General features: G+C 37.7%; 1 protein-coding gene across 1 annotated transcript in view; it reads left to right on the top strand.

The window, feature by feature from the left end:
- Nucleotides 1-21,662, top strand: part of EML5 (EMAP like 5) — a 128,206-nt gene continuing 106,544 nt past the window's right edge. Inside the window, exon 1 of the mRNA XM_067295610.1 lies at nt 1-197. Within this exon, the coding sequence (XP_067151711.1) occupies nt 1-197 (197 nt within the window). The remainder of the gene's footprint in view (nt 198-21,662) is intronic.

Here is a 21,662-nt window from a genome sequence, read left to right as displayed (position 1 = left end):
ATGGCTGACCGGAGCGCGCCGAGCTGCCACCTGCGGCTCGAGTGGGTGTACGGCTACCGCGGCCACCAGTGCCGCAACAACCTCTACTACACCGCGGCCAAGGAGATCGTCTACTTCGTGGCGGGCGTCGGCGTGGTCTACAGCCCCCGCGAGCACCGCCAGAAATTCTACCTGGGCCACCAGGACGACATCATCAGGTACCGCCGCCGGAACCCCCCCCCGCCCGCGCTCTCCGCGGAGAGGACCGAAGTGGGCGGCGGGCGGCCGGGACCTGCGCGGCGCGTCGTGCCCGCGCGCGGCAGCCGCGGGGCGGGGGGGGGGGGGAGTGGTGGTGTGGGGCGCTCCCGAAAGCAGCCCCGCCGCGGGGGGGTTAGCGGGCGGCGGGGGGCCCCTCGCCTCGCGCCCGAAAGGCGGTGGTTACGCACGGAGCTAGCGGCGTGGCCGCCGCTCGCGCAGCCTCCGCGTTAGGCTTGAAGCACCGGCCGTGGGTGCAAAACCGAGCCTTCTCCTCTAGTCTCCTAGTTCACTTTGTGGCGAATGTTACCGGGTGCTGAAGTTCATAAAAACAGTTTAAAAAATAGCGTGGTAGGAGCGGAAGAGACGCACTAGTGTTATTTCTGAAATGCGTTTCCGCTCCGAGGATGTTTTTATATATCCTGGTGATGTGAGATCGGCAGGAGAACGTGGGGAGTATGAAGGGCAGATGTAAGCCTGAGTCATCAATCTGCTCCCTTCCAGTAGGTGTCATTGCGGATGGGTTTCTAATACTGATTCCTTCTGCTTTTCCTGCTTGGATAAGAGCTAGCAGTAGCCAACTGTGTAGTTAGTTCACCGCACAAAATTTGTTTTTATGACACTGAGCACTCCAAATCATAGGTTCTGTACGTGTTAGACATGAGTAACAGGTATCGCATGCGGAGAACAAAATGGATGCTATGTCTTTCATTCGAGGTTTTATACATATTAGAAAACTTTGCCGTAATGGCCATACGTTTCTTGGTTTTAGTTTGCTTCGTGAAGAACTTAGGGTAGTTTTTAAGTATGGCTGTTAGGGTCTTTTACAAGCCTATAGTTTTTTTTTCTTAGTGCTAAAAATGTGAAGAAGAAAGCGGGCAGACAATATGCCATTATAGAGTGCTGCACTATGTGTTGGGTGTTGAATCAGAAGTTTGAATCACTGTTACTTGCACCATTATTTAATGTTTCGACTTCCTCATCCTAATACAGGAAAAGGTCTGTCTTAAGAACTGTTAGCCACCTCTAACGTCTGGTGTTGAGGGAAATCCAGGTCCCCAACTGCCCGTTGGGCTGAGGGAGCAGCGCCTCATGACTTGTCCTAATCTAAGGCTCAGTGCTGCCAAAATGTAGTCTTATACATTTAATACCGTGTATCCACTACCATTCCTCCTGGTGCTTCCAAATGACGCTGTTTGTTTCAGTAGGACTTCTTCCTCCATAAGAAATATGTGACTTGAATTACAAGGAGGGAAGTTGTTTATGGTTTCCTATGGTAACAGTTTTCTTGGTGTCTCTCTCTCAGCTTTGGTACAGCATGCTAGTTTTTGCCAAAATATGACTGAACTCATTATTCAGAATACTGCCAAGAGTGAGAAGATTTGAAAAAAGTAGTATAATCGGAGAGAAATAATGCAATGACTTTATCTGATTTGTTAGGGGTTGTACTTTGTTTTGTATGGTACCGTGGTCAAGCATACTAGAGATTCTCCTGCCTGTGTTGTACTGATGTTGAGAGAATATAAACTTAAATTTATTAAAGCATTTCAGTTTTCTACAATTGGAATTTTGTATGCTTCTTAAACTTACAGAAGCTATGCAGAACTGTTAGCATGCTTAAAGAAGAATATTCAGTTTAAAAGCATCTTTTTTTTTTTTTTCCTAATAGTAAGATTATACTTGCAGTGATCAGCACTTCAATTTCTGCCCTTTTTCTAAAAGCAGCATGGTGCCATTTACATGCCAGCATCCCATGCTTTTCATAACTTTGCTTGAGTACCTAATGATGTTAGTTCTCAGTATTTCAAGCAGTTGCAGTAAAGTCAGATATTAAAGTGAATTTTTTAAAGATGGGTGCAGAAATGAGATTACATGATACACTAATCAGTATTGTTTCATTTACTCTCTGAAGATACCAAACTCAGTATACTGCAAAATTTTTAAAATGCTTTGTGAGCAAGTACCATAGGAATTGACATTTGTGATGTTTTAGGGAAGAAAATTGGAGGACTACTTGCCTTTATACAAGTAAAGGACCTCATCTGTGAAAGCAGGTCTGATGTCTGAAATCTTATGTATTTAAAGAATCAAACTTGGATGAGCACAACTCTGTAGCCACAAAGATTAAGCAACATAAATCACATGCTACATGGCAATATTATTAGTACTCGTCATTATAAGAACCTTTATATCATTATTATGCCATTATGAATGGCATTCTAATTTTAAAAAGTAGTCAGGAAGAGAGGAATTGCAATCCTTAAGTCAGAGATCAGTGCTTTATCATTAATAATAGACAGTAGTATTAGACTAATGGACGGATCGAGAGTATTTTCCTTAGGAAAATATCTTTCTAGCACCAGTAACTAGTTTGGCTGCTTCGATGAGGTTTTACATCTTTTTATTAAATGAAAATGTACAAACCTGCTCTAAGATTTTTATATGATTAGATGCTTTAATGTCATATATTTTTCAACATAAACGTCTAATCTTAATCACATTTCCAACACTAGCCTCAGTTTAACCCTGTGAGTTAATTGTGCACTGAAAAGATTACAGTTTCTCTCTGTGTTTTGTCTTTCAGTTCCATCGAACATTTTTTTGTAATAGTAGAGTGTAACTAGGGTCACTTAGGTTACTTTATCTAGCAGAGATGTACAGAATATTAATGCTTTAATGCTTCTTTTATTAGTTTGTTTTTTGAATTGAACAATCTCAGTCATTCGGCTCCAATCTATCTCAAAAGGAATTTTTTTGCTCCCTGGTGATGGGGTTTTAACCCTTCTGAGAATTAGCTTCCAAAAATCAACCCGCTATTCTAGGGGATAGATAGTACCATGTTATCATTCTTATTTATGTCCCATTTCTTAAGCATCTGCACACTTTTACTGCTGAGTGTGTGGACACTTGTGGAAAATGTCACTCTAGCTGCACAATGCTTTGGAAATTTTTATCTTTTGGGAGTGCTGGTAACTGAATTCTTTCTTGAAGGTTTTACTGCTTTTTATGTGAGGGAGTAAATTGTGTAAATGAAACCTCAGCTACTTGAACTTATTTTAGTGCTATAGGAGTGTCCACATTTTCCTTATATTCTTCTGTATTTTAGTCTGAGAAAGAAACTGCATGAATGTCTGCTGTGTATGCAGAAAATAAGATCCCCTCTCCAGCCTGGACTGTGTGTGCGTAGGAGATACTCATTTTGGATGAATGTGTGAATTGCCACTGCAAAGTTACTGATTTAAACTGTGTCTTCTGTAGGATTTCATAAACTACCAAACTAGCTTGTGAGATGTAGATTAGTTTGCTTTATGACAGAGAGAGAAGAGACAATGTCTTGGTATCTTCAGGTTAGATTTTTCCTTTGTTGTCTCTTTGTAATTTTAGTGGTTTAGAGAGGCATAGGTTGTTTTCTGTAGATCGTCCTTTCCATGTCTGAGAGCTTTTAGTAGGGACATACTTAATCCTGATCTGTTTAAAGACTTCAAAAGATACCCACTCAGAGTATTAACTTGTCATAAGGAACCTGAACATGAGCATCAGTTTCCAGTATTTGTCTGGGGACCGTGAAGTGTATGGTTCAGTTTATGAACTTTCCCTTTCTCTTGTAGAAGGGAAGAAATTGGAAACTGTGGACTCATCCACCTTTTTGATGACTATTTGCTGAAAGGATCCTTTGATGTTACCAAGATTACTCTCTCTGCTGACATGCTGCTTTTTTTTTTTCTTTTTATGCTAGCCCCGTGACTGCCTCTTCATAAGCTTCAGAGTATTGGAATTCTACTGGGAATTGATTTTTTTTTTTTTTTTTGGTGGTATCAATGATTCTAGTTAAATCAAAAGCAACAGCTAAGATCAAACCAATGCTTCTTTTTGAGATCTTTAATAGACTTGGCAAAAATGCAGAATTTGCTTTCCCTGACATCTGTCCTTCACTTCAAACTATAGCATTGATTTTTGAGTCTAACCTTGTGCGCTGGCACAAAACATCCACACAGCCATCCAGGTCAAAGAAGAAAAGGAACTACATTTCTCTGTAAAAGGGACACAAATTGAGAAAAAAGAGGAAGAGTTATTTCTCTTTCTTTTTTTTTTTTTTTTTTAATATCCATCACATGAGTTAGCCAGCAAATAATAGTGTTGTTGTATATTCTCCTAAACTTTGATCACTAGTAAACTGTGACTCCTTTGTTAAGATGTCTATGATATATTTGGGGTTCGCTACTGAAGTTAATAGCTGGCACATCTCATGCTAGAAGATTGCTTGAATTTGTGCTGAAAATGCTATCTCTAATTCTGCTATAGAGCGACCATAGGCTGTGTCTGATAAATTCATTTTCCTACTCATCTTGAAGTCTGTGCGTTTTCCCTTGCCTCAGACTAAGATATAGGAAAAATCACGCAGTGTCCATCCCAGCTCTTCATATAGCTTGCTATCTTTAGGGCAGGCATAGCTTCAAGAATTTTTCAGAAAACAAAAATCTCTCCAAGGAGACTTTTCTACCTATTGTTACACTCTCAAAGTTAGTCTAACTTACAGTATCTAAGAAATTGTCCAACAGTGTCAGTGCTACCAGAAAGTGTTGTCCAAGAGGTAGGTCCAGGCTTCCACTGTAGCTCTTGACAGTGGTTTGCAGACAGAAATTTTAGCAGTGCAGTGATTAATCACGTTCTGGTTTTGAACGATGACTCTAGTCCTCTCCTTACCCTCTTGTTTCGTTAACTATGCACTGTTAAGACTTTGGATAAATAGCTGTTGGGCTTCATCTGTGAAGATGTATTTCTTCTGTATTTCCACCACCTCATTGTATCATTGTGCTGCCTCTTGTTCCCTTTTCATTAGATCCACCTCATGAGAGAATCCTATTGAAAGAAGAGAATTTCTTTCTGAAAAAAAGAGCCAGACAGAAGGTTTCACAAGAATGTAGGGAGAAATTATTTTATTTACCTCTTCTCCAATCCTCCAGGAGAATGGCAGCCTGAGATCCATCCTAGTTCTCAGAAACCTCAACAAATAATTCAAATAATTGAAAATTAGGGTATTTGCTCTCAGGGTTATCATCTTGTTCTTCTCTAGGATAAATGATGTATGACTCTGACCTAACTCCAAATGACATCAAGCACATATGTCAAACAGTAGAAATTATGTGTGGCTACAAGATTTTATCAAATGGAATTCTGTCAGTTGGTTTGACAGCAGATTTATCAATTATCATCAGGAACTTCACAACTGGTTTTGTATTTCAGATGTCAGGGACTATAACTGAATGCATACCACAGTTGCAGTTTCAGATTTTTTCTTAATTATCCAGTAGTGAGGCTGAGAATGTTAATACTACATTGGTGTTAAGGAGTTTTTCTCCTGATTTTGGTGACAAGAATATATTCCCAGTAGTTACACACACAAACACACATATACAACACATTTATGGCTGGTCACACAGATCAACATGGACAGGCACACTCAGCACTCACACAAATGGCACCAGTGGCCTCATCCTGTTCCCCTCTCTGGCCGATCGGGAGGAAGGTCTGTGGGACATACATGTGCGTGTACTATGTGGATCCCTCCAGTAGCTAGGCTTAGACACTCAGTCTACCCGGTAGCTGGTCTGTGGATCCCTAGCCTTCCCAGTTGCTGGCGCCTGGACATATGAGCCCCTGAGGCCTGCAACCCCACTCTGGTTGGTGGTACAGACAGCCTCACACACAACACGCACACACAGACACACACAGTGGGCCAGTAGCTGCCCTTGGGATGTACAGCCCATCCAGTAGCTGGTCCTGGATCCTCGCTCCTCCCAGGTGTCTCATCCCTAGAGACACACAGACAGACACACACAGGTGGGTCTCGGTGGATCCTCAGACTGTATGGTCTCTGCCTCTATCGCCTCCTGTGGTTGCATGGCCGGACAAGCGTGCTGACCAGTGATCTGTTTACATGCAGCTGGCCCTTTTTATCCCCTTATCCCTCTAGTTGTCCATGTTTATTCCTCCCCAAATCACCTAGATCACCCTTTCTCCACATTTGATTCCTCCTCTAAACATCCCATAATAAGTCTTATGCAATCCCCAATTGGTCTTCCCCTGCATCCCATACTGTGTCCTACACCTCCAAGCAGTAATCCCCCCTGAATGGGAAAGGTAATTCCCCTGACTCATCTTGATGGGTTTCACACCTGGACAATGGGTCTGATGGCTCTCCTGGGATGAGCCTAGACACCCTTTCCCTGAGCAGTGATTTGGGTTCCCCCACCTGCCATTGTGCCTCTGTGCCCATTTGTGTGGGTGCAGATGAGTATTTTATCATATAACCTAATGTTCTCCCAATTAAAAGTAAAACCAGAGAGGGCCAAACCATCCTCTCTCCTTGCACACCACTTCACAGCCATCTGTTTTATCTCCTGGAAGGGCTATGCCCCTGGAGCGGAAGACTTAGCGCCGCTGCAAGATACCTTCTAAGGGGCTTTCTATCTGTGCGGATCTGGTGTGTTGAGACTTACAGTCCCACTCCTCAGGAAGGGTAGCTGTAGGATCAGAGTAGCTGCAGATTCAGGGTAGCCCCCTGTAGTCTTGGCTGGACCTGCAGGGGATTGCCCTTCTATTGTCTTGTTTTTGTATCTCAGTGGCACTGCTGTGTTTTGGTTCTGCAGGCTGACACAGAGTGCTTTGTTACTCCAGTCTATGGATAGATCCATTCCCTATCACTATCCCGCATCATCAAGGGCTAGGACAGCCAGCCTAAATTGTACCTGAAGTTTGAGTGATGAATGGGCCCTGTTCCTGGACTTGGCAAGTTAATGCACTTGTTAATGAGGTGTGTTTACATGGGTAGTTCCTTTCCCCATCTCGTTAGCATTTCCATCAAAACAAAACTACTGTCCCTGTCTAAGCCACTCTACAGTACAAATAATTTGCAAAAGCTTTGGTGGTTGCAGGGCTGTCATTCCCTGAGGTTCCCTGCTCCAATCTGCGTTCTTTGATCTCGGCAAAGGTGTTCTGCACTTCAGATTGAAATCTCATACTGCCCAGTGCACCAGCCAGTTCCACACATAGCTTTCCCCCAGCCCTTGATGTATAAATAGATACAGGCACAGATGCAAACACAGACAAATATACTTCCCAGGTCACACCAACTAAACAATTCAGAGGAACTGTGCAAACTAATTCTTCTCCAGTACAGCTCTGATGGTTGCAGGGGCTGTGCTTGCCTAAGGTTCCTTTGTCCAATCTGTGTTCTTTAATCTCATTTAGGTTTTGCAATTCAAATTGGAATCCCATACATCCTGATGCACCACCCCATCCCATACATAACTTCCCTACAGCCCTTGATCCATAACATATAGATACAGCTATAACTACAGATATAGATGTAGACATATACCTCATACATATACCTCACAGATTATTTTAATTAAACAATACAGATGGACTGCTCATTTTACCATCTCCAAAAAGCAACTCTTTGGATGCCCTTAAACTCTGTGCAGTTCACATCCTTTTTCCTAGCATTAGTCTTTGTTATTTACTTATTTATGGAAAACTAACCTCCCAAATTATTTCTACAGTCATAGTCTTTGAAGAAAGCTGGTCATCCCCCTTGAAACCTTCAATAACTTTACCAGGAGGAAACAAGAACAAAACCCGTATCACGGTTACGCCTCTAATCTGGAATGGTCATGCATAGGAACACTTCAAAATGTTGCTTGGGAAATATTTGGGAATTCTACAAGGTGCATGCAACCTACATGATTAGGGATAATCCTAGGACTATTGTTCTGAGGTCCCAAAGGAAGTCTTTGGTAAGGTGTCTGTCCTGGATTTTAGCAAATGTCAGGTCAAGAAAGGGCAGCACAGTATTAAAGCATGGATACTGGTTCCCCAGCTTAGAGGACCCTCCAAGCTGAAGCTACCTCTGGCCTCTTGTAGTCAGTAGGTTTTGCACATGTGCCTTTGATTTGCTGCAGGCACAGGCTGACAGTGAAAGATGTATACAGCATCTTCACCTGTCTGTTCTCAGTAGCCACTTTATATCCTGACAGCAAGAAGCACACTGAGTAGGTAGCTGCAGTGGCTGCTGTTGGCACAGGTCACCTCCTGTGGGACACTGAGTCCGAGATATATGGATGACTGGATGCCTATTCCTTCTGTTGGCTGCATGCCTTGTCATTATATCAGATCTTTTAAAAAGAAAATTTAATGCTGTTTTGCATGAGGTGAGGTAATGCTTCTTGGGAAGGAGGAAACATCAGCTGAGTTGAGATTCTGATAATCCTGCAAGGAGAATGAAGTGGTTTTGTCTGCTGTTGATACAGACCAGAAATTCTGAGCAACAGAATGAAAAACAATAGAAGGAAAACCATCTACTGGTTTCCTGCTGAAGACTGTGATACTAGTTATATACAATTAGAAGTGAGTTCAGAGTTGGTAACATGAACAGCAGTCTTTGTGTCTTCTGTGGTACTGTCTGTTCTGAGACCTTCCCCATGCTAGGAGAAGCCTGTTGTATTTCCTTATTCACTGAAACCTTCCAGACGCTGTAATGAAGACCCTACTTTGAACACAAATGACTGTCCACACAGAGAAGCGATTGTCCAACCAAAACTCAAAATTGGAGCCCAAATAGTTCAGTTCTGAGAGCTTCAGGAATCTGACAGCAAATGTCTGTTTTTGATCTTCTTCCCACATGCAAATTCAAATAAAAATCATTTCATGTAAGTCTATATTTAGTTAAGGAAACTCTTTTTGAAATTCTATTTTCATAAAGAAAAGTAGACAGAATAGATTCAGTGTTTCTGCAATGGAATATTTTTTGGGAAACCTAATAGCTTTAATAGTGGTAATCACAGGAAAAAATACGAGAATGCCATTTTGAGTAGTTGAACACAGACAATTCTTTGCTGAGAAAAAGTTAAAAGGCCAGATGATCTGAACCTTGTATCGGAAGGTCTTTATGTACCGTACAGAATAGCATAGTTTCTGCTGCATACACTGCTCGCTAGGACTGCCCAGGAAATTCTGTGAAACTTCTGTCCTGTGCACTTGTGTAGTCAGAAGCTGTCACCATTAATGTACTTGTGCCTTCTGCAGAAATACAGCTAGTCAAAGATCTAGCTGATGCAAAATTCATTTTAGCATACAGTGATGCACAGTGGCAAGACTTTGAAAGTTATCCCCATGCTTCTTCATTAGTTTGTCCTGAATATCAATACTAATGCAGGAGTCCTGATTTTTTTAAACCTACTTGGAGAAGTCACAGCTGTTATGACTGATCATACTGTTGAAATAGTACAAAAGTTATTGGACTCTCTTGATAATGTCAATATGAGTACAAATAGAGGTGGTAAACTCAAGGTGGAGACTGTGGGACTCACAAAATAGATGCAATGAGAGAACTGATTGTTTCCTAATTCAGTTACTGCACCTGTTCTGTAGATCAACAGAGAATGTGTATTCATGGACATAGTTGATATGTATTGAAAAAAATTCTATGTTTACAGAGTGAGGAAAGTGTTAAAGAAATCTGTGCTTTCACTGAAACAACATCAGAATTTTTGAGACCATAGTAGGTCATTACTTCCAAGGTGCTTGAAGGGACTTTGACCTGTTTGAGTCTTTGTTTTTGTTCTGTTTTCAGGCAAAGGTCCCCAGGATACTTGTGAGTTTTTAGGTGATCTATGATATGTAAACACTGTTTAATTTCCTGAAGAAATAGCTTAAATTATACAAATCTGACATTCACATTTTAGAGATTAATTATGGGGTGCTAAAAATAATAATAAGCATTTTTGAAAAAAAGAAGCACTTCTGTGTACTTTTAAATGAACTATTAGAATTTGTTTTTTTTCCCTAACCCGGAAAGTGTAGCAGCCAGTGATGGAAAATGAAAAATTAGAATTTGAAAACTCTAGTCACTCATTGATGAAAAATTGGGAATCCATAAAATGAAGGGAATTAGTGTCTGTAATATAATGAGTATCCTTAGCTGTGTGAATAAACTTAAATATGCCTAAGAGTCTGCAGTTAATTAGCACATATCAAAAAATATACCATTTGGTGAAAGTGAGTGAAAATGTCATACATAAGGATGGAAGATTGAAGCAAGTATACAATTTTGATATCTGAGAAGTGGGTAAGCATGTGCACTTTGTGTGAGAAAACATGCTCTGAAAAGAAGAGCAGACTCAGGAGTTTGTCTCCACTCAAATGCAACAGCTGGGGGATCATTCTTCATTGTCGTAACTGATGAGAAGAATGGATTCTTCCTTCGAAGAAAGAAAGCAATATAATGGTGAAATCATTTAGTGTATTTAATTCCAACAGTTTTATTATAGCAACCCCAATAAGTCAAATAGGTTAAATTACCAAGATGGCATACCGTTATGTGATTAGGTTATTTTCCCTATAGAATATGGAAAATTTTTTAGGAAAATTTTGAGGGGTTGATTTTTCCAGAAAGTTTAGATTTTACCTTAAAAAACAAGTCTTATTCTTAGCTTTTTCGTAGGTTTGGTGCCATGTTTGTCGTATTTATACTAAAGATAAATCCATCTACTCTCACTTTGTCATCTGCAGATGTTCTTTAAGAGCATAATTAGTGTATTTCCCTCCATTAAAAAACTCCTGTCTTAATGGGACCTAAATTATGTCATAATTAATCAGTTCTCCTATGAGCCTCTAGCTCAAGTATCTTTTGACTGTTTATCAGTCAAAATGGTATTTCTTACAGGAGAAGTAATTGTTAGGAAAATGAGTGAGATAATTGCTCTGATGACCACTTCATTTCATTCAGTGGTTCACAAGGACCAAGTCACAATTAATCTCTGTCCATTTTTTGTTGTTAAGTGATCTCAAATTTTCATGTGTGTAAAACTCTGGAGGGAAGATTTGTTTCCATATCTTAGATGGAGAGAGAATGATCTGCTTTTTCCTTGAGAAAATTTTTTTTCAGTTAGTTTATTGAAGTACTTTTAATATATTAGGAGAGATGCCAAGGAACGCACCCTACTAAATAAATTTGCAGTAGAGGCAGATGTGCAGAAAACGGGCAGGGCTCCTTAGAAAAGATTTCTCCATAGAACTGTTCTCTTGAAAACCACCATAGCAGGCAAGTCTTTCTTTCATGCGGCTTCCCCTTCTGCAGCAATTCAAGTGAGCAGCTTTGAATTTATATGCATATATATTTTATTGGATTTTCCTCTTGGGGTTTAGCATCATGATCCCTTGGTCAGTTTGGGAGAGCAGTGCTATGGTGAGCATTCATATGAGAATTTTCCACTCCTTAGTGGAACGTGGCATAATTCTTCTGAAACTGGAACTGTACACAAATCTTTGAAGAGGGAGTTCTTATTTACCAGTTAAGAAAGAAGAAACCCCTTTTTGACAGAAGGAACAAGTGGGGAGGCAAGGTATGAAGAGGCATATCTGTTTTACAGGGGCAGCACCTAGGTGAGGGCATCTCTCTCCCTGCAACCTCCTTACTTGAATTTCTGTTGTTCTGTTCCTGGACATTGCTCAGAGGATCTGTCTTAGAGCTTCTCTTCAGAGGGTCTTTGAAACTCCAAGCTCTCCACTTGCCAGTTGAAAGAAGGACTAGGTGTTCATTCGTTCGTTCTTTTGTTCTTGTGGTTATTGTAGGTAGTTTTGGAAGACAGTTTCTGTTGGTCCATTTCTGGCCTATGCTTCTTCCTGAAGGTTTCTAAATTTAAGGCAGCAGCAGAAAATCGACTATTGACAGCCCATACATGAAACTAGGAATCATTAAATTGACCAAAGCCTTGTTAGTTTTGTTTGGCTGTTTTCCAGCAAAAGTATGGATAACACCAGCGATGCTGTTTGTTGGTAGGTTAAGACAGACATCACTTGCTAATTTTGTCATGTGTAGAAGAGTTTCTCAATTAGTGACTCTTTGTATGTTAATGGAGTGGACTCATGGCATCTTTTTATATGCTATGTGCTAATTTTTCAGTTCTAACTTTGTAAGATAGCATACAGAACACTTCCTGGAACTATTCTGGGATATATGTGTTGTATCAGGCAATATGTAGTAGATTTTGTTTGAGACATTTATTGTTGAATTTTCATTAACCTTTTTTTTTTTTTTTAAGATAACACAACTTTTGGTAAAATTTATTTTGTTTGGATTTAATTTGATAAATATTTTAGGAATACAGAATAAAGTATTTCATGGATTTGGTTTTGAAATAGAACTAGAATGTGCCTGTTGTTTAATATGCATGCATATCATTACACACTTTATTTTTCTTAATTAAAACGACATAGATATAAATATCAAAAAATGTCTACCAGAGTTGAACAGTTAAAACATACCAGAAGCTGATGAAAGGAGATGGACACAGCAAGGAGCTACAGGCTTACAAGCTTGCCGTCATGTCTCATGCTTTTCATAGTCCTGTCACCTTCTGATCTGATTCTGTCAGCATGCACAGGCAGGGTCAGACCAGGTCGATACATAAATGAGAAAACGTCTTGGTGCTGTGGGAAATGCTTTTCTTGAATTGGTAGTTGGCTCTTTTTCTCAGAACTAATGCAACAACATGAGGCTCTAGGACAGCATGTCACAAAAGAACAAGAAATTTAACCAAAGGCTTAATAATGTTTGATCATTTAAAATTTCAAAAGCATTTTATGCAGAAATTTTGAGGCCTGCACAATTTTTTGTGTTTCTCCAAATTGCAATCAAAGTAATTATATTTCTGCTTAACTATGTTTTAGATGTTTTCATTTGTTAGTCATCCTCTTGACATATGTAGGAAAGTAGATAATGTACCTGGCTGATTTCTTTTCATAACAGCTTTATTAAGTTAATTTATTACTGTGTTTACAATGTTATAATGATAGCATACATAGTGATAGGCAGTAGCTGAATACATTTGAATAAAATAATACTTTTGAAGGGTTTGTCTGAAGTCAATGCAAAATTAAAAACAGCTTTAATTAAGACCAAATCAGCTTCAGGTTTAAAAATTAGTTACTTAAGAGTTGTTCTTTTTTTTCTCTAAATGTTTAAGATTAAAAACATAGTATGCTAATGTAACTTATGGAAATCTGAGTTTAGATGTTACTGTAATTTTTGACACAAGTACTGTAGTTTGTTACAAAATAAAAAAAAAAATTTGAGACGAAAGTAGAAATAATTATAGAATGTCCCCCAAATTAGAAAGAATTAATGCTAGTTTTACATCATCTAAAATTTGTTTTCTAAAGTTTAAGCTTACATTGACATAAAACTAAAAAAGATGAAGAATTTAGTTTTACATTTTGTAGTATCTCAAGTTTCTTTTTTTGTTTGTTTTACTTCTCAATATAGTTTACCACATTTTAAAAAATACTATAATTCAATTACAGACAGTTATGCTTGTGATTTAGGACAGTACTTCTGTCCATCAGCAAGAATTTTCAAAAAAAAAAAAATTTATTACTCAGAAAAATGGCCAAGCTGTTTAATTTGAACTGATAAAGATCAGTCATGTGCTCAATTTAAAATTTATTTACAGATTTATATACAGATTTCTTTTTTTAAGATACATTTAAAATTATAATGCTATTGTATTACCAATTGAATTGTTTTATTCGCAAGAGATTTTATTTCACTTGGAAGTGTCTGTTGCTTTTGGTGCTTTCACATGATAAACAAGCTTACTGAGCACTTGGAATGACTTGGAATGAAAGAAACTTATGCTCCCATAACATAATTTATGTGCCATAGTGTAAAAACTTCCCTGACTATCTTAATAATTCAGTTAAGCAGCTAACCTAGATGCTATTGAATGTTCTCTTAGAAATATATATAGTCAAGATTTTCTGTGCGGTGAGATTCTGCTGCAAGTGCCATCTGGTTTAGTGTTAATTTCCTGGGCGCATCAGTGAAACACCTTACAAAATGTTATAGGTACATATAACTTGCATTAGGGCTCTCACGTTGCTCTGATTACTACAGTGGCTGCAAAAGACTTTCCTTTTTACAAGAAACCACCCAGCTCATTATTATTTGTGTTGTTGTTGTAGCTATTATAATAATAATAGACATTACCCTTCAAAATACAGTGCTTGATTTGCACGAAGGTCAAAATCAGCAGTAAGATTGCCTTAAATCTTGGTAGCAAATTATATGATTGAATTGTTAAGCCAGGTTTATGATTTCTGTCAGTCATATTCCAAAAGATATATGGAAATTTTTCAGTGGCTTCTGTGTACTTGCGTGATAGCAGCAGAAGTTCCAGAAGTTTATTGTTGACCACCTTTACTTTCAAGTTCCTGTCTTTGTCCTTCAGCTTGCTGTTCAGTCACGAACATGCCAAAAGTGATGTCAGGATTACTAAAAAAGTGGACAAACTGTGTTATTTGTTAACGGCTGACAGCTGATTTGAGTGAAATTAGTCTTAGAGATATCTTCATCAGCCTGTGAACATGAAAAAAATCTGTCCTTTAAAGACCATATCCTCACATAGTATTATTATTTTGACAATAGGTGAGATACTCCATTTCTATACTGCATCTGAAGGAAAATTTTTTTGACCATTTCTGTTAGAAAAATGGGTTTTCTTTATATTTTACCTAGCTTCTAGAGAATATCTGTATTATTAATTCTCCAGTGAAATATTGGATCTCTTGTGCAGAATGACTTTCCTAGGCCTAGTTGAAAAAGACTTTCCATTAACTGGAGGTCCTCATTATTATTTAGAGGTTTCTTGATAGACTTCTTTTCAATTGAATCTGTAAGATAGTGCTTGATGCTTATCCTCCAATTAAAGCCTTGGATATTCAGATTTTATTCCGACAGATGCAGGGGACAATCCACCCAGCAGTTTTTCCTGTTTTTCTTGTTTCATGCCACTGCCTGATCTTCCAAGCTTTTTCAGAGGATTTTTTTCTTTATAGTGCCTATTGCTTTGGTCTGGAGATTAAACAGATGAGCATCCTAACCTGTATGCCCAGATCAGTCATTCTTTTGCTTCAAAAACATTGGTTACTTTCTCCTGTGTCAGCAAAAAAAAATAAAAAATCCTATTTTAACTCTCATCCTAATAATGAAGTCCAAGTTCTTCTTGTTTAAATATTCATGGAGTCATCTTTGACAAATATTTTTGAGGGTTCTCTTTTCTCTTTGGGTGTATCTTAGTATTGTTTCTCCATGGAGAAAAGCATTGTTTTGCATGAGAATGATAATCCTGTCCTGAAAATCAGTGGATTAATACAAAAGGAGTAATAACTCCTCTTGACCTCTGAGTTGAAATGCTTCTTTTCCTGAACTCAGGTAAGCCATTTTGTTCACAGGAATAATTTATTTTAGACAGTTCAAATATTAACAATATTACTTCAGATTTATTCCAAGAGATTTCTGTGTTCCATTCAGCTAACACACTGTTGGGATGCATACCCCATCTCGGAGCCAGTCCTCAGCAAATCTTCACTTAGGCATAGGTTGCACTGAAAGGAATCCTAATTTTAATAGCTAGCAGGTGTGATTTGTGGTTAGCATAAGAGGACACTGGAGCTGACCCTAGACTTCTGTTGGGGTTCAAACCTTCCTGTTCACACAGATTGCTGTGGTCTGTAACTTGGAGTGGATGACTGTTTAACTCAAATTTGAGAAACAAATGTTTGTCTAACGTTTGACAGAAGTACAGTTGTAGTGAGGGCAATGAGAGCAGTATGATGCCTTCACAGTGCCTTGTTCTCCCTAGACTGGAGAGCCAGGCCAAAAGGATAGTCTGCACCTTCTTCCCCAGGGACTCTCCATGGCTCTGGATAAAAGTTGCTCTACTTGTACCAGGTGATGGGGAACCTTGTTTCCACGCAAGAAGTTTTTCTAAGGAGGTTGCTGGTTAAGAACTGCATTTTGAGAAAAGTTCAAAGATCTTGTTACCATTTATAGTGTTGAATTCACTAGAATTTAATTCCAGTTTTCAAAATCCCAACTTGTCTCTGAAGGTAGTCAGAGCCTGGAGGACGCTGGTAGAAAGAACGCAACTCTGAGGAGCTAGAGGGAATGATGTGATGTAAAGCCAGTTAAGAATTACACTGTCTATCTTCCATTAATATGTCTTAGCAGACAAATTCATGTAGATCTGTATTGAAATAAAAAACTGCCTGTCTTAAGATTGCTCTAACTACTGTTTTGCTTTCCCACCTCATTAAAGCATTTAAAATTCTGTATGCTTCTGAACTACATTCTTCCAGCCATATTACATTCTAGCAATCGTAATCAACACAAATTTGACCTAAATTTGTTGAATAAATTAGGCTCTTAGAGGTGACTTGAATGTTTTGATGCACGCTTTACATAATAACTTAATGTTGCAGTATCCTTTGGACTTCATAGTTAAAAAAAAAAAAAACAACTAAACCAGGACTTTAATAAGAAGAAAGAAGTTTGTTTATTCTAAAGCAATCCTGTAAAACTGGTTAAAATAGCTGTTTAAAAGGATATCATAGACATTGTCAAAATAAAGCAAAAATAAATGAGCCAGTTGATGAGCAGTATTGCTTAGAGGGAGGTTTTCATAGAGAGGATTAATCTGATTCTTAAATTATTATAAGCCTGTGTTTGCTAGACGTATGCTGAAGATATTTGCATCACTGACTTTGCGTAACAGTCAAGAGCTACCGTTAATTGTAGAATGCTTATACGCTTGTTGAAATATATTAGGTGTAGGGTAGATAGCTTGGTTAGTGAAGGTGTTCAGTTTAGGATGAAAATATGCTCTAATTCTAGGGGTTAAATTTCTTATGTGGGGAAAAAAAAAATAATTTTTATTTCAAATGGTCAGACTTTCTTGAAATTCCCCACCACTCCTAACCCCTCAAAAAAGAGAAACCTGTCCAAAGAATTAGTGCTGTAAATCTGGAGAGAATAATGTGTTGTATTGAACAAAGTGGTTGACTTTGTAGCACCACTGGTTGTACTTCCATTGATGGTTCAGTCAGACTTGTGACAGATAACATGCAGGAAAATATTTCTTTTTATGTTGTGTTGACTACTGGGTGTATTACATTTTTAACTTCTTTTTTGTGTGTCTTCATACAAGCTATATTGTATTAAATATTTGACATAAAATTATATATAAATAGAATGCTTAATTAGGGTGAAGTGTTCAACTGAACCAGGGATGGAAGAGAAACAAAATTGTAGTAAATGACAGACCTAACAGTAAAGCAAATGTGTCCAAGCTAAAAATGATGTTTATAAAGTGCCCATAATTATAGTAGGATCATTGTGATCTCATCTCTAACTCATACTTTCCACTTGTGATTACATATTCTATTTTGTCTTTAACAGAATTGGAATATGAAGTTTGTAGATATGACACAGTTATATTCTAAAGATATTCTAAAAGACAAGATGGAAGAGTTGTTTTACTGCTTTGCTTCTTTCTGTTTATGTAGTGCATTTTTTGTGACTAAAACTGCTTTGATATCATGTTGTAAATAATAGTAACTCTACAATTTTCTTAATTGTACAGTAGCTTATTTTAATAGAAAGGCTCCTGAAAATGCCAGACTGTGGTATAGATAAGTGCACACACAGATACTCCTATACAATTTTCTAAAATTAACTGGAAAAAAATAACTAAGGGTAGAAATCACTTAAAAATGTCTAAGCAGTTTAGTCATTTGAAGGTGGTCCACACTGAGTGTGGACCTTGTCGTTAGGCTGATGACATGAGAAGAGATGTCTCATTTTTATCAAGACAGCATGGACACAGAATGAGTGGATTAATTCTACGTTTTGGTTAGCTGACAACTATATAAACCTCCTCCTGACTTTCAGAACTGTGTTAATCCTTGTTCTCTGTTTATAATCCCTCTTACAAGAGCAAGCAAGGTGAATGATGCTTTAGCTTAGGTCAAGACAAAGGCATCTGACAGCATCTGGAAATTGCCTGAAGATTTACTGTGGTGAATGTGACATTTTAAGCTAGATTTTCTTCCAGAGTACTTGCATAGAAAGAACAGAAAAATTTGGAAAACTGGTAAAGGTTTGGGGTTGGGTTTTTTAGATCTAGTTTGCATTTTAGATGGTATTTGCATTTTTAATTACCGGTTACTTTTTTACTTTATGCTTTATCAAGTTCTACCCTAGAAATAAACACCCTAGAATATATAACTTTTGGAACATTATTCAGCAATAAATTCATTTATAAATAACCGAGACTTTATCTTTTGCACATTACAGCGTATATTTATGAAATTACATTCCCTTATGGGGAATTATTCGGCTGGATCCCTATTCTTGAGATAAATATAGTTTTAGACTGAAGAGCTGCATTTTCTGTAAAATATTATTCATGAATGCCATATATCCATCTTCTCCTTTGTGGTGTTTTTTAGTAATGAAGTTTGTGAGTCCACATGCACAACAACCATCTTTGCCTACCAAAGACACTTAGACCTTGGAGTCCTTTTAGTGTTCTTGCAACTTCCCTTGCTTTCCTGTTTTGTTAATGCTTTTGGTGGGGGGAGGGAGGAGTTATTTTGTTTTAACACACAGTTTTTCATTTAGATACTTCTGTTATATGTCAATGCTGTTGTTTAAGTGGTTAACAAGGCAGAAGGCAAAACTGAGAAATTTAAGCACTTCCTTTTGAGTGTTCTGGTCTCCATCTAATTTGTATAGTTTTTCTAAATGATGGTTCAGATGGTTGTCCCAACTTTAAGTGCTACCTTGGTCCTTCTCAACTCTCTGGGCATGAAGTTAGATGCTGGAATGGTAAATTAAAGACAAGTAATATATACGTCTGACTTTACTTTCCTGTAGGAAAGCACCTCTGACTAACACCTGTGGGACACCTATAGGCCTGGTGTTCTCATGAGTTCAGGAAGAAATCTAGGGGTATGCAGTCACCAAAGCTGGCCAGATAAAGGATGCCTTAGTGCTCCTTTCTACTCTAACCCTATCTTGGTTTGTAATAAGATAAACTCTGTTGAAGCACAGAATATTATGCTTATGTCGGCTTATTTCATTAGCAGCTCTGCCTTTGCCTTCTTCCCACCATTCCTTATTTTTAAGCCAAGTGCTAATTTTATCAAGGTGACCTCTGTAAAAGAAAAACCTTTCAAAAGTCACACTAATTATTCCACTACTCCGTTCCTGGATATTCAAATGATAAGATATCCCATATTCAAATAAGTTATTTGTAATATGGGCCAGAGGAGAGAAGAATAAAATGCTGTTTAATCTATGTGGCTTGTTCAGAAATGTGAAAGAAAATTGTATAATACACAATTTTTTTCTTTATAATACTAGAAGATCTGGTATAATTTTCAAAAAGAATAGAAGGAAAATTAATCTAGTAGTTAAAAAGTAACAAATATGTTCTGGAAAGGAAACAAACAGTAATGACAATATGAAATTTGTAACAGTCTTTTGAGATACTTTCATAAAATGTGGTTTGAATATTGTACCATGATAATGAAAGTTTTAGGAATACGAGAATTTTGAACGTCACGCAAGCTTATTTAGTTAGCTCATAGAGTTGGGAACATCCAGAATATTTTTTGTTTGGAAAGCATTTATGCTTTGAAATTTTCCTAGCTAACAGATTTGGAGTAAACACATCTTTGACCTTAAGTCTTTTATTCTGTATATTTCTAATTCTTCAAATAGTGCAGTGAGTTTTCTTGCACTGAAAAATGAGAGCAGTTATAATCGTGATAATAATTTGTCTTTCAATTTCCCTTTCTCCCTGTATTTCATTGTAAACATAATTTGAAATTAAATTTGAAATTCAGTGGCTAGAGCATGATAATCTTTACTTGCGTTAATTAAGTAGTTCCTTAGATTGTCACCTGGTTAGAATGGGAGATCAGTATTTACAATTTAATTCTATAGTGCCTCAATTTTTAGCTCTAATCATTTTGTGGATTAGTATACTTTCACCAAATGTGTTTGGGAGTGAAGAACTGGTTTTTAACTTTGTAACTGACAGATTACTGACCATATTATTTAACAGTGCTTGCTGATTTGGTAAGGGATCTCCTGAGGTCATCAAAGTATTTGACCCAGAGGAGCTAAATAGCTGGATTGCTTCACTCTTTTAAGCTATTGACAGTTGATTGCGGTATCTCTTCTTTGCCCAGATCTTGTTCTTTTGCATTCCTTTTTTTTCTTTTTTACTGTTCTTATTGGGTGTGGGGGGTGTTTGACAGTTTATGCCTAACAATGATTTAAAGAATGAGCCAAAGTCATTGCATTGTTTCACGAGGAAAGAACAAACTTGGATTTTTTAGGTGTATTCCATTCCTTGGTTACCTTCAGGCTTTAGTAGGTCACATTGTTGTACCAGCTGTTGTTATAATCAGAAATAAGATATTGCTTCTTTTGTATGAATAATTGCTAAAAGACAATGGGACATTGTCTTAGAAAGCAAGTTATTCTCCAGAACTTTTTTGGAGTGTGTGATATTTCAGGCTTTTCTGAGATCAATATTTGCAGAGATTTGTTCATGAGAAATTCAAATAAATTTGCAGCCTTCTTCTCCAAGGAGCATGTTAAAAAAATTTTTTTTAATTTTCTTTTTAACGTTTAAGTGTCAAGATCATGTAGAATATTTGGTTTAAAAAAAACCCAACAACACTACCATCAAAACATGAGTTCTCCTATCTGCGCTAGCAAAATCATTCATATTTCAAAAGAAGTTTTGGAACAGATAAAAGGCCAAAGAAATTTTTATTTTTAACATTCTTTAGGTTGCTTATAAACAAGCCTGCAGACAAAGGAAGTGAAGTTTTGGTTCCACCATCCTGTTAAAGTATTTTGGGGGTCAGTTGAGCCTATAAATGATAGCAACGTCTGTGGACTGTATGAGCATTTCCGATAAACTAGATTTTGGTCCATGCTACTTTGCTGTACGGCTCCCATTGGCGTGAGCCCAGACTTTTGAATTCTCTTGCATTGCTTGTTTGAATGTTATGCAAATGGGCAGCCACAATCAGTAGTTACAAGCTACTGAAATATGAGAGAGGAGGAGACCCCTTTGCAACATGTTTTCTGAGAACGATTAACATCATGTAGAGTGTGTGTGTTGGAGCTGGTTATTTCAATAAATAATAAATAAAAAGTGTGTCCTCAAGAATATGCATAGATTCATATGAAAGTGTCAAGATCCAGATAAACTCTAGCTGATGGAGTAAATTTTGAGGACAAATTTCCAGGTGCTGAGAGACAATAATTTTTTGTCAGTCTAGAAAAGATGCCCCAATAAGAGCATAGTACCTTATTTTATTCATTGGGAATGCAAAATAACCAAAATTTTAAATCAGCCTTTACAAAAGCTATGTAAGATTTTGACATTTAGGATGAATAAAGAACTGTCCTCCAATTTTTTTGTTACTCAGAAGCGTGCAGATTTTTAACCAGAGCTGTTTGGAATTCAGTTTGTTCAACATTGTATGCATTGGTTGGACTG

This window comes from Apteryx mantelli, chromosome 4 (assembly GCF_036417845.1).
Source record: "Apteryx mantelli isolate bAptMan1 chromosome 4, bAptMan1.hap1, whole genome shotgun sequence".
NCBI classification, from domain to species: Eukaryota; Metazoa; Chordata; class Aves; order Apterygiformes; family Apterygidae; genus Apteryx; species Apteryx mantelli.
This window is presented reverse-complemented; position numbering and strand designations above follow the sequence as displayed.